This window comes from Lemur catta, chromosome 5, assembly GCF_020740605.2.
Source record: "Lemur catta isolate mLemCat1 chromosome 5, mLemCat1.pri, whole genome shotgun sequence".
Lineage (NCBI taxonomy): Eukaryota > Metazoa > Chordata > Mammalia > Primates > Lemuridae > Lemur > Lemur catta.
In genome coordinates, this window is record NC_059132.1 from 5,729,203 (window position 1) to 5,744,376 (window position 15,174).

Consider the following 15,174-nt stretch of genomic DNA (forward strand, 5'->3'; position numbering starts at 1 on the left):
TGAATGGTTTTTTTATTGTTAACTGTTTTGGGGGGCTTTTTTTTAAGTAGATGGCTCATAGTAAAAGGATTGAATAAATACTAAAAAGTCGAAAGTAAAGAACTCTTACCTTGGGGGTTGATACAGGTTGCAGAGGGTGGGCCTGGGAGGGATGGTGGCCATTTTCTTCTAACTGTAACCAAGAAGGGCGTAGGCGCTGTGCTTTTGTTCGCTGAGCGCTGTTTTTCTCACTGACTTACAGCAGGGCAGAAAAGCCTTGGCCTGCCGCTGTCCACAGTCCAGTCTGGAGCAAACAAAAAGTGTCAGCCACTAGCCCTCTCGAGCCCTGCCCAAAGGCTGAGGTCAGCCTGGGGCTTCTCCGTAGGTACCCAATGCCGCCACGAAGAGTTGGGCTCTGTCAGCCTCTGTCAGCCGCGGGTCCCTCGGGGGCCAAGGGTGAGGCTTAGGCCTGCTGATGCAGGGAGAGTAACAGCCAGGTCCCTGCACGCGGTGCGCTTCCCAGAGCTGTGGGACTTGCACCCGTGACTCAGCTCATACATACATGGGAAAAAAAAAAAAAAAAAGAACTCTTACCTTGGCTAATAGTAGCACTGTTTAATTCTGATTCCTGATACTTGCTTTCTTTCTTTACTTTGATTTTGCAAAATTGCTCTTCAGCAAGGTTGCACTAATTTATATTTCCACCAGCGTTGTTTGAGAGTACTTTGCAAACTGGATATTACAGACCTCAAAATCTGTATATTTAATGGGTGAATTATATTATCTCATACTTTAAATTTAGAAAATTCCAAGAAAGGAGAGCATCTTTTCTTTCTTCTTTTGTTAAACACTTTTGTAACTCAACATTTAAAGTTTGTGTCCTTCTGTTCTAGGCCTTTTTCTTGTAGTGTTTTCATTAATGTCTAATAAACATACTACCTTTTTTTTTTTTTTTTTTTGGAGACAGAGTCTCCATCTGTCACCCGGGCTAGAGTACAGTGGCATCATTGTAGCTCATTGCAACCTTAAACTTATGGGCTCAAACTTCCTGCCTCAGCCTCCCAAGTAGCTGGGACTATAGGTCACGCCACCATACCCAGCTAATTTTTTTCTGTTTTTTGTAGAGACAGGGTTGAACTCCTGAGCTCAAGCAATCCTCCCTCCTCGACCTCCCAGTGTCCTAGGATTATAGGCCACCTCGCCCAGCTGTGCTTATTACTTATTTTCAGAAGGACTGTATATAGGTGGTTTAATGTTTGTTGCTACAGTGATTCTTGGGGACTTTGTATATCTGACACCTTGTCCTTATATTATTCGGTGTCTTTAAACTCTTACCAATATCGCTGTGCTAAAGGTTAGATTTTCCTAACAAGTATATAGAATAAATAGTAAACACTGGAGTTTTAATACAATTCTGTGAAAAATAATACCATTATTTCCTTTTTTTTTTTTTTTAAGGCCTTCATTGAGATGGAGACAAGAGAAGATGCAATGGCAATGGTTGACCATTGTTTGAAGAAAGCCCTTTGGTTTCAGGGGAGATGTGTAAAGGTTGACCTTTCTGAGAAATATAAAAAACTGGTACTGAGGGTATGTAGTACTTGTTTGTCATCATTTAAAAGTTTTTCACATATTTCAAACCACAGCATTCTTATAAACATTTCTGTATGCTAAAAATATGACTATTGAAATACAGGTTTATTGAAAGAGATAAACCTGTTGAAACAAATATTTAAAAAGAACCTTTTTTTGGTCTTCTAGTAGCTGAAGTTTTTAAATTGGTGTTCTGCAAGGGAGACTTTCTTTTTTTTTTTTTTTTTTTTTTGAGACAGAGTGTCACTTTGTTGCCCAGGCTAGAGTGAGTGCCGTGGCGTCAGCCTAGCTCACAGCAACCTCAAACTCCTGGGCTTAAGCAATCCTACTGCCTCAGCCTCCCGAGTAGCTGGGACTACAGGCATGTGCCACCATGCCCGGCTAATTTTTTCTATATATGTATTTTTAGTTGTCCAGATAGTTTATTTCTGTTTTTTTTTAGTAGAGACGGGGTCTCGCTCAGGCTGGTCTCGAACTCCTGACCTCGAGTGATCCACCCGCCTCGGCCTCCCAGAGGGCTAGGATTACAGGCGTGAGCCACCGCGCCCGGCCTACAAGGGAGACTTTCAGTGCTTTTATCTATTTAAGATTTTAACAGAGTTCCACTACCAAAGTTTATTATCCACTTCTGTTGGTATGGTGATTGATAAACTCTTGACTATAGGCAGCTTAAGTTCTTGGGTATGGTTAAAGGGATTGAATAAGCAGAGTTGGTTATATAAGGGGGGATGGTCACCAGTTATTCCTTGGATAATTATATATTCTGCAAATTAATATATTTAACTTATGCAAAACTTTTGTCTTCTAGATTCCCAATAGAGGCATTGACCTACTGAAAAAAGATAAATCCCGGTAATTTAATTTTGTGTGTGTTTATATGCACTGGTACATTAGATTTTTATTTTTGAAACCCAGAAAAATTGTGCCTTTTTGATTTCAGAAAAAGATCTTACTCTCCAGATGGTAAAGAATCTCCAAGTGATAAGAAATCTAAAACTGATGGGTCCCAGAAGACTGAAAGTGCAACCGAAGGTAAAGAACAAGAAGAAAAGTCAGGTGAAGATGGTGAGAAAGATACAAAGGATGACCAGACAGAGCAGGAACCCAATATGCTGCTTGAATCTGAAGATGAGCTACTCGTAGATGAAGAAGAAGCAGCAGCATTGTTAGAAAGTGGCAGTTCAGTGGGAGATGAGGCCGATCTTGCTAATTTAGGTGATGTGACTTCTGAGGGGAAAAAGGAGTCTTCGGATAAAGCTGTGAAAAAAGATGCAAGTGCTTCAGCAGCAGCAAAGAAAAAGCTTAAAAAGGTAAAGGAAAATTGTGTATTAACTTTTAATAGAACACTAGATCAGATGAGTGTTTCAAATTAATTACTCTAGCAGATAAGGAGAATTATCAGAAAATAGATCATATATAAACCAAAATATAAACATTAAAATCTAAACTCTGCAATAAATAGATTAAATAGGACATTTTGTTACAGTTGCTAAAAAAAAAAGTCAACTTACAAAAAAGAAACTTTAGTATTGAAGGAAAAGGACTTAACATTTGCTTCTGTAGTGTAGTGGTGTTGTATAAGTAGGCAGCCTTATATACAGCTTATATTTTTAATAGATGGGGTATGAGTTTGTAGTAAGTTAACTGACCCAAGATACTTAAAACGTTTTGCCACTAATTCCAAAATTATTGAATTTGAAGAGCTTTTCCTATTTGAGAAATGTAGGCTTGGTCAGATATTTTAATACCTTTGAAAACGATTTTATTAGAACATATATAAGTCACAAGCACATATAAGGTGAATATAAATATAAAAATACATGGTATAAAAGAATAGTAAAACAAAAGACTCATGTTAAAATGCCTTTGAAACAATCTCTTTAATGTTAAATGGCTCTTGAAATGTAGAGTAAAATGAGATTTTTGGCATCCTATTCTATTGGTTCCTTTTAAGCAACATTCACCTATTTGAAAACTAATATTTACCTCCAGGTTTTGATGGCTTGGTCAAAAATAACTTAGTATATTTTTCTGACTGGAGTGGATGATTGTTGTATAATATGTTTACACTTGTAAGAGCTAATTATTGACGTGTTTATTACATGTCATAAATCTATCTTAGCTCTTTATATATTTATTAATGTAATCCTTGCAGTAACCATATGCAGTAAGTGCCATTGTTATTCCCATTCCATAAATGAAATTGAAGCATGGAGAAATTTAATAACTTAGACCGTTTATAAGTGACAGAGCCAAAATTTAAACCTAGGCACTCATGCTCTGGAGCTTAATTTCTTCTTCTTTTCTTTTCTTTTCTTTCTTTTTTTTTTTTTTTTTTTTGAGACAGAGTCTCGCTCTGTTGCCCGGGCTAGAATGCCGTGGCATCAGCCTAACTCACAGCAACCTCAAACTCCTGGACTCAAGCAATTCTCCTGCCTCAGCCTCCCGAGTAGCTGGGACTACAGGCATGCGCCACCATGCCCAGCTAATTTTTTTCTATATGTATTTTTAGCTGTCTATATAATTTCTTTCTATTTTCAGTAGAGATGGGGGTCTCGCTCTTGCTCAGGCTGGTCTCGAACTCCTGACCTGGAGCCATCTTCCCGCCTCGGCCTCCCAGAGTGCTAAGATTTACAGACATGAGCCCCCACACTCAGCCTTAATTTCTTAACCATTACATTATTTCACTCTGAGTGTTTTCTCTAAACAAGAGTTATCATAAGATACTGTCTTGGAAAGAACATAACTACTTTTATCAAATCAAGTTCTTTTATACGTATCCCTAGCAGCATAATCAGTCTCAGAAAGTATAAAATATGAATATCCTTATCTCATTTACTTTCTCCTCTTTGTGTGAGGCAGGTCTTCTATTATTTAGTTTTAAAACAAACTAAATTGTTTTTTAAATCAAAGTGATTTTAGAGGAGAAAGGAAAAAATCAGTATTTAGCAAGAATGAATAAAGACAAAGACGCTATCCCTTTTCCTTCAAGTAAAGTAAATGGAAGGGATGCTGCAGGATAATTGTTGCAGAGTAAATTTGTCTTTCTTAACAGCGTCGTTTCCCAGGGAGTATGGAAGGTTTTGTCACTCTAGATGAGGTTGGTGATGAGGAAGATTCGGAACTTCAGAAACTTCGTAAATCGGGCATGGCATTTAAATCTGGTGACAAAAATGATGATGGTTTGGTTGAAATTAAGGTGGACAAGATCGAGGAACTTGATCAAGAAAACGAAGCAGCGTTGGAAAATGGAATTAAAAATGAGGAAAACACAGAACCAGGTGCTGAATCTGCCGAGAATGCCGATGATCCCAACAAAGATACAAGTGAAAATGCAGATGGACAAAGTGAAGAAAACAAGGAGGACTATACAATCCCAGATGAGTATAGAATTGGACCATATCAACCCAATGTTCCTGTTGGTGAGATTTAAGTCTTTGTGTTCACCCTTCTCCTCCCTCTTCAGCAAATTCTTATTAAAATAGGAGTTTAAAATTGGTTTTATATAAGCTCTGATAGCATTTTAAATTAGCTTTATTTCTGTAGGGAATAATTTTAAACTTTAATTAACATGCTGTTCTCTTTTCCTCTTTCCCATGTCTCCTGATTTTGTGTTATTTTGTGTTACCATTTCACAATATGTTTTTTCTCGCAAAGTTTTCTACAAATTGCATGTTTTTTGTTTTGTTTTTCTGTGTTACATTTCTGTCTTTTAAAAAGTACAGTTGGGTTGGACCTTAAATATCAATTAAGTACAAACAATGTTATGGTGGTGTTTATTAGCTTAGGCCATATTGGACTTCTTACAAATATGCTGTCTCATTTAAATTATATTGACAGGTAAAAAGATTTGAGAATACTAAATAAAACCTTGAATTTACTTAATTTGTAAGAATGTATGTTTGTGTTTCTAGGTATAGACTATGTGATACCTAAAACAGGGTTTTATTGTAAGCTGTGTTCACTCTTTTATACAAACGAAGAAGTTGCGAAGAATACTCATTGCAGCAGCCTTCCTCATTATCAGAAATTAAAGGTAAGGCTGCATCTAAAAGAGGAAAGTTCTGTTTTGAAAACTAATGAATGATTTAAGCTATGGAAATAAATGGGATATATATATAAGTGATGTGTATAGTATTACCTCTGGACCCAGTGTACTGCTTCATCCTGAAAATAACCTTTTTCTTCATTTATTGATGGGCCTTAAGCAGTTTATGGATTCCAGAAACATCTATTGAACCTGTTTTCATAGTTTGCCCAAATTAAATAATTCAGTTATTTCTAACCATATTATAAATTCTATGATATATAAACATTGAAGTATTCTCTAATTGGTTTTAGACTGTAATTTCTCTACTTTGGAAGATGCTGGAGACTTGAATACCAAATGGAATAAATCATGTCTCTTCATATTTAATGATTTTTACACTGACATTATTTATTAATAATGATACTCTTTAGTTATTTTTATGACCAACAGTATATGAAGATAAAAGCATAAAGCCCAACATAACTAAAGAATATTTCCTATTTGGATATATTGAGATTTGGACTTTTAGTTAGTGGCCTCTTTAAGGACCAATTACTGAAGATAGTTAGTGGAACAACACTTGAAAGCAGTAAAGAACTCATAATTGTAGATAACTTGTTGTTTCATACTGCCTTATAATTAAAAAAGTCCTGTTCTCTGTGTTGACTAAATGGATACAGGTAACCTTGAATTGAATCTTGGAATAATTCCAGTTCTTAGCTGTTTCACTTTTATTTCTTTTAAATGTAACTGTTCTTTATTACCTATATGTCTCTCACCATTGTGTTTATAAAAAAAGAATGGTGTTCATTTTCAATGGTAACAACAATTTAGTACAAATATCTGCTTTGAATTAAAGCTGTTTGGGGTCAGAAACTGTATTGCCTAGGAGAATATGGAAATAATATAAAAGAAATCTCCAGGTGCTTGATACATATAAACAATATTATGCTTTGTAATTAGATATTTGCACTATTAGCAGTGGCTCACTTTTTTGTTGCCATGTATTTTGAGGAAATTTTCATCAACTTCATTAAGAAATTATTATTACTCTGTACGACATCTTGCTAATAAATAAATAATTTACTCTTGTCTGGTTGTATTGGAGTTTTGGTTTTGGTGGTGGTTTTTTTTAAAGATATAATGACTTTTAACCCTTATCAATTTGCAGTAACTATAGTTTATAAATTCCAATGAAATGGAAAAAAAACTTTGGATGTTTTAGATTAGACTTTTGAATATCTTTTGTACTTCCATTAGTCTTAACAGACCTCTGGTGTCTAGAAACTCTATAGGTTATACCATGTGTCTAATGGGATAGGTAAACAAGCTAAACTTACGGCCCAGCCACCTTTTGTAAATAAACTTTTCTTGTAACACAGCCACAATCGTTTAAATACTATCTATGACTGCTTTAGTGCTATAATTTAATGCAGAATTGAGTAGTAGCCTAAAATATTTACTATTGGCCCCTTAAGAAATTGTCTGCCTAGTTTAATGAATAGAGCATTAAATAAATGCATGTCATTTTAACTGATATATGTTCTTGGAGTAGCATTAGTTCTGTGTTACTGGGGCCTTTGTTCTCTCATCTCTAAAAATTAGAGATAATCACAACATTGAAATACCCATTTTTTACATTTTACCATTTTTTTCCCATCCCTTATTGTGGTGCCCTGCATCAGTTTAGTTTTGTATACTATTAAGAATTAACTCATTCTTGAAATTACTGGTAAAATTAGACTTTAGGTCCCTAAACTTGGGTAGAATATTAATCCATATGATATATTTCTCTTAGGTGATTTAATTTCTGTAATTCTTTTTCTCTCTTTTCAGAAATTTCTGAATAAATTGGCAGAGGAACGCAGACAGAAGAAGGAAACTTAAGATGTGCAAGATTTAATGATTTCAAAGAAAATAATGGTTCTTTGTTTTTAATGTTAACCTTTTTTAAATACAATACTGATAGTTAGAAGAAGACTATTGTACTCTTTTGTTTTAGTGGAGAAATAATAGATGTCTGTTCATGTGTTAAGTGTTATAGCAAAAAATACACGGTTAAGTTAATGAAGAATAGTTTTTCTTTTATCAGAATGGCAACAGACAGAAGTACTGTGTAGAGACTGACTTCGTAAGCTACTTAAGACAACTTGCACCACTAAGAAAAAGATAACATAGAACCATTCAGAAAAATGAAATTTAGTAGTTCCAAGCTTCAAAGAAATGTCATCGTTTGATTCCATTCAATAAAGAACAAAACCAGTTGTATTTTTATTACTTTCATCTGAAACATTCCACATTTTAATCTGAGCCTTGCAGACTTTTCATTTGGAGTTTGAAGCTTCTTTGGTTGCATTTCATTTTTGGAGAACTTCATTAATGTGAGATTGGCAATACAAATGCAGGTGCAGTTTTCTTTTAATGTCATGCTGTTGTTTAGGTATAAGAAATATTAATTGGCTTTAGATTTTGTAATTTTTCCCCTGAGTTCCTGCTAGATTTCGTATTCTAGTAGTTCAATGTATTTTCAGTGAAATGTAAAAATATTCCCGTTCTCTTTGACCAGTATTAATTTTTTGAGATCTTATTGCTTGTCACTTGAATCCTGTAGCTGTCATACATCTCTGGTATAAGCAACATTTGATTTTTGAAGTGTGTAGACCATCTCTTCATATTTTCAAGATGTAATTTTACATTTCTGCATTTTAAAGACAGTTTGGCCATAATTCTAGATGCACGCTTCTAATTCATATACCTGCACATGTTACCTTTGTGAACAGAAATTTGCATGTATAATCTGTGTTTACTTGTGACTTTCTGGTTATATACTGCTTATATCTGTGGATTCAAGTTACTGAAGTGAATACCAATAAAAAAAACTAGGCCATGTTCATTGGTTATACATGTCTGGAATGTTAACCAGTATGTTTGTCAGTTGTGATTTTTATTCACTCTTACACTTGTGCATGCTTTAACAAATTATTACTTTTTAAGTCTACAGTAAGTGTATTAAAGACTACTACTAAAGATCTGAGTTTTAAACTTTTTTGGTGCTGGTGGATTTCTTGTTCCTGTTACATAACTAAAAATGGAGCCATTCTTGGTTTTTTAAAACCTTGTGAATTTAAAATGCTTAAAGGTTGAAGAAATAGCATAAACTTGTGTCTAGACATGTTTGTGTCTTTAACAGTAAAATTAGAAGTAACGTGGTGAGCAAAAATCAGTTCTGCCAGCTTTTCAAAATAATTATATAGGGATATCAGACTGTTGTCAAAAAACAAATTTTTAATTTTAAAAAATACATGACTGATAGGCATTGTCTTTGAAACTTCCAGGCTCAAATATATTAGAAGATATTTCAAATAATTGGGTAAAATTTTCTGGTCTCCCACTGAAGGGTAGATGACTAATGTAACATGCACAAAAAATCCTTGCCAGTTTACTTTTGCAGTTTAATTTTAGCCTTTACTAATTATCCACTTCTGTTTAATTCCAACTTTGAACTAACAGCAGCTACAGAAAGCATTATGTCTACAATGGAATCGTTCATTGTTTTCCTATCAATGATGACTTTTTTCATAGGTAACTACTTTGTTGAATTTAGCAAGTTAAAAGAATGCTTTGTTTCGTTATCTTGAGAGCATTTAGAAATCAAAAATTTTCATAAATAAGCTGATAGTGATAAATAAATCTGTAACAGCTATTTTCCAGATTATGGCAAACCTTCTTTATTTAATAGAAATGTTTCCAGTTAAACCAGCTATAAAGTTTAAGAACATTTTCCCCACCACTGTTTCAGCCTCTAGTTTAGCCTGATCCTGTAAATGTGAAGAAACTTAAAAATACGTTGAGTTTGTTTTATATTACTCAGGAAGATGAATTCTCACTATAGTGTATGCCACCAACACTTTAGAGATTTTAAATGGTTAAGATCCTAAAAAACTTCTAAAGGTTGTATTCATTATCTGAATTGCCTGTGAAGGATAGGTTCCCCTGCCCCCTTTTTTAGGGTGATGGGGACTGGAAAAGAAAATGGTAAACTATTAAGTATTGTGGTAGATGCTGAGATTATAAGAGAGGCAGCGTATACTTACATATTTTTGCTTAGCTTTATTCACAGTGTTTGGGTTTTTTTTGTGTTTGTTTTATTTTTTCACTTAAAAATTGTGACAAAAGCTCATGGTATGTAATAGAAATCTGCAGGGACATTGCAGAGCATGCTTTGTGGAGTCTATAATAGCTATTTAGGTAACTTGGGCCTGGGCACAGTGGCTCATTCCCGTAATCCCAACACTTGGGGAGGCTGAGGCAGGAGAATTGATTGAGGCTGGGAGTTCAAGACTAGCCTGGGCAATATAGAACCCCATCTCCACAAAAAATTTAAATCAGCTGGACGTGGTGGTGCACATCTTGTAGTCCCAGCTACTCAGGAAGCTAAAACACAAGGATCACTTGAGCCCAGGAGGCTGCAGTGAACTATAATCGTCCCACTGCATTCCAGCCTGGGTGACAAGAGCAAGACCTTATATCTCTTAAAAAAAAAAAAAAAACTTGCACTAGGATAGAAGCAGCTCTAGGTACACTGTTGGTTGCCCTCCATTATATAGTGGTTTAGTGTAGCTGAAAGGTCAGGTATTCAAGAGTAATGAGAATTGAATTAGGCCCTGACAGAGGACCCAGAGCAGATTCTTGATTTGCCTGGGTTTAAAGTACCCCCTCCATTCTGATGACATTCCATGGCTGTAAGGAGTTAACGGCAAGATTCTTAGAATCACCTCTAGTGGTGTGTTAACTGTTTTCCTTTAGAACTAACTGTTCTCAAATGTTAGCATGCATCAGAATTGCTAGGGCCCTCTCAGGATTTCCAGTTTTCTATGTTTGGGATAGGTCCTGATAACTGGGATTTTTAACAAGTTTCCAGGTTATGGAGATGTCACGAATAGAGACGATTTGAGAACCATTGCTCTATCTATGGCTGAAGTGTGTGCTAGACAATTGTAAGCAGATACTTGGTTTGGTTACTATTGTCTGAAGTACTCATTTTGCTACTTTTTCCAAAGGTAACACTACAGGAAATGCTAAAATAGTTACCATATGCAAAGCATTTTGTTTTTTTAAAATCATCTGTGGGAGACAGCCTATTTCAGAGCACTGTATACTGTTTGCATACTGTTTACACAAGTCTATCCTTTATTTTTTGGTAGAAACATAATGTCTTATAATTTTCTGGGAACTTGGTGCAGACAAATTTCAAGGAAGGTTATTGTAGAAGAACCAAGAGGTCTTGGAGATTTACCATTTAGCCTGGACAGGTGATTTCCCTTTTTTCCCCTTTACTGTGCACCTCTCAAGCACAACATGGGAATAAAGAAAAGGCTTGGTTACAACTAGTTTGTTGAAATTTAACATAAATGGAAATGGTCACCTCTCTATCCAGTAGCTCTGATTTGCTGATGTGCACTATAGTGGATACTAGCTAGAGCTCAGTTAAAGCACTAACTAGTACTGGGCAAAAGTCTGAAACTATAGAGTACTCTTTCTAGAGATTAGATGGGAAAAATTCTTGGTAAGAGCACCATCAGGAAGTGACATGATTAGTTTCCAAGAGAATCAACATTAAAGTATTTATCTTAAGATTTTTAACCCTGGCCTTTCCTTGAACTTAAAATTCTAATCCTAGAAAGTTTTGTTACTTTCACACGGTGAAGCACTTGGTAAAGTCAAGTGTATTTTGGGGAATATGAAAGTGATAAAAAGTATAAGCTTTTAAGGAAAGGGGGAGTGAGTCCATTGAGTGTGGTAGACAAAAGTCAATAAACATCTGCCCACCCCAGCAAGGGTATACTTGGGTTGAGAATTACTGGCATTGGATGTAGTCTTAATGACCTTTCTTTGAACCATGACATCCTGCTTCATACGTGGTGGCTTCTTAATTGGCTGTTTGACTTTTGAGATTTAAATGAAAGTTTCTTTTTCTACATAAAGTTGGATAGAAATATCAAAAGGTAATTAGATTACAGCTACTTTGGTAACTACCAAGTCTGCTCGTGTTATGTGGACTTTTTTTTTTCTTTTTCTCCACTTTATTTAAAGATAAGCCACAGTTTATGTCCTCTTCTAATTTGTGATGTCATGAGAGTCTGAAAAGGGATTGCAGTTTAAATGATTATTGGTGTAATGGATAGTGAGACTTCAATGATACCTGCTAATTTATTTTCTCTTTGGCTGCTTCTGCTCACAAACATCAAGCGAATCTCTGACCCATCTTATTTTAAAAAAACAGCTGAGCTGCACAAAGCTAGCAGGAAACTGTTTGGCCCAGGCTGGAGAATAGGAATTACTTCTGCCTTTCCAGTTACATCTGTAGACACTCATCATTTTGCAAAAACCTTTACCTGTTCCTAATCTACACCTTATTTTCCAAATCCTGTTCGTCCTGCCTGTTCAACCTATATAAATTTGACTCAAGTCAGGCTAGTTTTAAACTTGACTAAAACTTTTCTAGGAGAAAATGCCACTTACTGCCTATGTATCTTCAGTGCCTAGAACAGTGCTTACATATAGTAGGCATTCAAAAAGTTTGTTTAATAATGCTTTAGCTCCTCACCTATTCATTCAGAGCAGGGACCTTTGGTTACCCTCACAGTGCTAGGCCCTTACTCAACATGGTCGGGTACATTCTCTGCCTCGTGAACACAATACAAATGAGCATGAGGACGAGGCCATTACCAAAGTGCTGTAGGAACCTAAGTCAGGTTTTTTCTGTGTGTGTGTTGGGGGGAGGGGTTCCTTTTATAGGTGCTATATAAGCTTTCAGAGAATGTAGACGATATTTTAAAATACACAAAAAATAGTTACAATCTTAGCACTTTGAGAGGCTGAGGTGGGAGGATCACTTGAGGCTACAAGCTTGAGACCAGCCTAGGCAACATAGCAAGATTCTGTCTCTACAAAAAATTTAAAAATTAGCTGGATGTGATGTTGTGTGCCTGTAATCCTAGCTACTTGGGAGACTTGAGGTGGAAGGATCACTAGAGTCCAGGAGTTTGAGGTTACAGTGAGCTATGGTTGCACCACTGCTCTCTAGCCTGGGTGACAGAGCAAGACTGTCTAAAAATATCAAAGTATACAAAAAAGTGAATCTTTGGGAATGATAGTGGATCAAATATATATATATATATATATATATATATACATATTTTAAAAATAGTGAATCCTTTGAAATCTGACTGGAAATACTGCTATTAACAGTTTGGTGACCAATCTACCAAACAGCATTTATACTTGTGGCTATGTTTACATATATAATTTTCAGAGATTACACATGCTATTTTGCGTCCTGCTCTTTTAAAAAACAATATGGGTATCATTCAATATCAATATACATCTTTTTAAAAACTGTATAGTTTCAATGTACCATAATTCATTTTATAAATTTCCTGTTAATAGGCTTACTGTTTAATTGGTTGTTTATAACAGCTCTGAATATTCTTCCATGTTTTTACATATGTCCAATTTCTTTGGGTAGATTCCTATATTTGGAGTGTTTTGGTGAGAAAATACCCAATTTTTACATATTGACAAGAATGAGAGGTCTGTCGAAAGGTGGTAATGTAGAGTGGAGGTTTACTCACAACCATCCTGGGCCTTCATTACCATCCTTTCTTCTGATTCCTACTTCAACTTCGATCTTAAGATTGTTACTTCCATGGACCAAACAGGTAGATTTCTTCATATTTTTAAACTGGCTCTCTTTTGGTCCTATTGCAATGTCTGTCCTTACCATTACCAAACTTGTTAGCCTTTGCTCTTCTGACAGTGTTTTGCATTCATCATCATCACCACCATCCAAGTATAGCTTCACTATCTTGAAGTCCATTTGTGAAATCAGCAGAATGCTCTTGTGTCCAGAGAATACCAAGGAATTGCTGGCCTGTCAAACTTTCTCAACTGCAATGGTGAGCTCACTGTGATCTGAGGATTGAGATCTTGACCCCTTTGTGTGGAAAGAACAGCATAAGCTTTTGTTTGAGTGGTTCACATGAAAAGCCAGGATCTTGCAAATATTTTTGACTTAACCATTATAACCGATTAAGTGGTTTGTGTTACTAAATAACAAATTCGGTTAGCTCATGGTTTATCTTTTGAGAGTGTCCAGTCAAAAAAGTGTCTGGGTCATCTACAGATTATACACCTATTTTGTTCTTCTATTCGTATGTCTTCCAGCCTTTGGGGTTGATAGTTTATCTTCCAGGTGCTTCACCAGCACTCCTTGGATGAATCATAGTCCACAGACTGGTAAAACAACATCTCTTTTCTCCCAGAGCTGTATGCATAGCAGGCAACAAAACCAAACCCTTCCTCCCAGTTTAGGATTTAGATCTGTAAGTGTGGCCAAAGTGGTTGACCCAGAACACCTGTGTTCCTTTCTTTGAGGCTTTGGACTGGCCCAAAGCAGTCTTTGATGAATGAAATGGCCCTGAAGAGCAGTAACCTTGTTTCTGGATTCAAGCCATCCTGTGAAGGAAAAAAAAATTTTTTTAACTCTTCGTAGGTATTACAAATGTAGTTCTAAAAGATTCTAATTTTACAAGAAAATAAAAATTTAATTCCTTTATATTTTATTTTTTTAGAAGCAGTGTCTTGCTATATTGCCTAGGCTGTATTAGAACTCCCGGGCTCAAGTGTTCCTCCAGCCTCAGTTTTCCAAGTAGCTGGGATTACAGGCATGCACCCCCGTGCCCGGCCCTAGGTAATTCTTTGCATCTATCTCCCAGTCTGTTTTCCCTCCTCAGAAGGAAGAAATTATTAGTTTGTGTGTGTGCACCTTTCAAATATAGTGTATACATATTATACATACATCCAGATTTTGAAAACACACTCTACTTTACCTTGCTTAGTATCACTAAAAATATATCTTGGGGCTTGTCAATGATGATAGCAAGGAAGCATGAGTAATAATAACGTATGGGACCAGTGCATGGACTAGGAAATTCTTGAACCCTGAGGTCTTACCCTTCTAACACGTCTGGACAGGGCATTTCCTCCTTTGGCCATGAAGAAATTTCCACAGGTTGCCTGGGAATCATGTATTTGTATTTTGCGTCTGTATGCAAAGATCCAGCTTCAGAAAGTGTGTGTCTGCACTTGTCAGAATGCAGGCGCTTGTAGATCAGTTAGTATGCCTCTGTGAATTTGTCTTAGTTTATTATGATTCCGTGTCGCTGTTAGTATGACATCGTGTATCACTTTTTGATGTGTATGTCTGAGTATGTGAGTGGCTATGTCGTTACTTAAATGTTCCTCTTTGGCGTATGAGTTTGAGGTCTGTAGCAGTCCATGTCTGTGTATCTTGTCAGGGCATCTTCAGTCTCCAGCTCCCCCACTCACCGCATCCCATGATTTTTGACGTTTGGGCGGGTGTGGGAACAGTGACGCGCCCCTACTCTTGCCTCCCTGAGAGAACGTGACAGAGGACTCCCGGTGTACCTGCCGTTGCGCATGCACGCGTGTGCAGCCTGGGAGACCAAGGTTTTGGGGTCGCGCGTTCTCTCGCGCGCTCTCTGGTGGCC

At 36.3% G+C, this 15,174-nt stretch overlaps 1 protein-coding gene across 5 annotated transcripts in view; it reads left to right on the forward strand.

Annotated features, from left to right (window-relative positions):
* The window catches only part of MATR3 (matrin 3), a 30,233-nt gene extending 21,709 nt beyond the window's left edge, over positions 1-8,524 (forward strand). For 3 of the 5 annotated variants that reach the window (XM_045550924.1, XM_045550925.1, XM_045550926.1), the window contains 6 exons: positions 1,438-1,569; positions 2,381-2,424; positions 2,513-2,882; positions 4,628-4,994; positions 5,487-5,608; positions 7,439-8,524. In XM_045550924.1, coding sequence (XP_045406880.1) covers positions 1,438-1,569; positions 2,381-2,424; positions 2,513-2,882; positions 4,628-4,994; positions 5,487-5,608; positions 7,439-7,489 — 1,086 coding nt within the window. In that variant the 3' untranslated portion in view covers positions 7,490-8,524. The remainder of the gene's footprint in view (positions 1-1,437; positions 1,570-2,380; positions 2,425-2,512; positions 2,883-4,627; positions 4,995-5,486; positions 5,609-7,438) is intronic. The other 2 variants (XM_045550927.1, XM_045550928.1) reach the window with 1 other exon arrangement.
* The last annotated feature ends 6,650 nt before the right edge of the window (positions 8,525-15,174 follow it).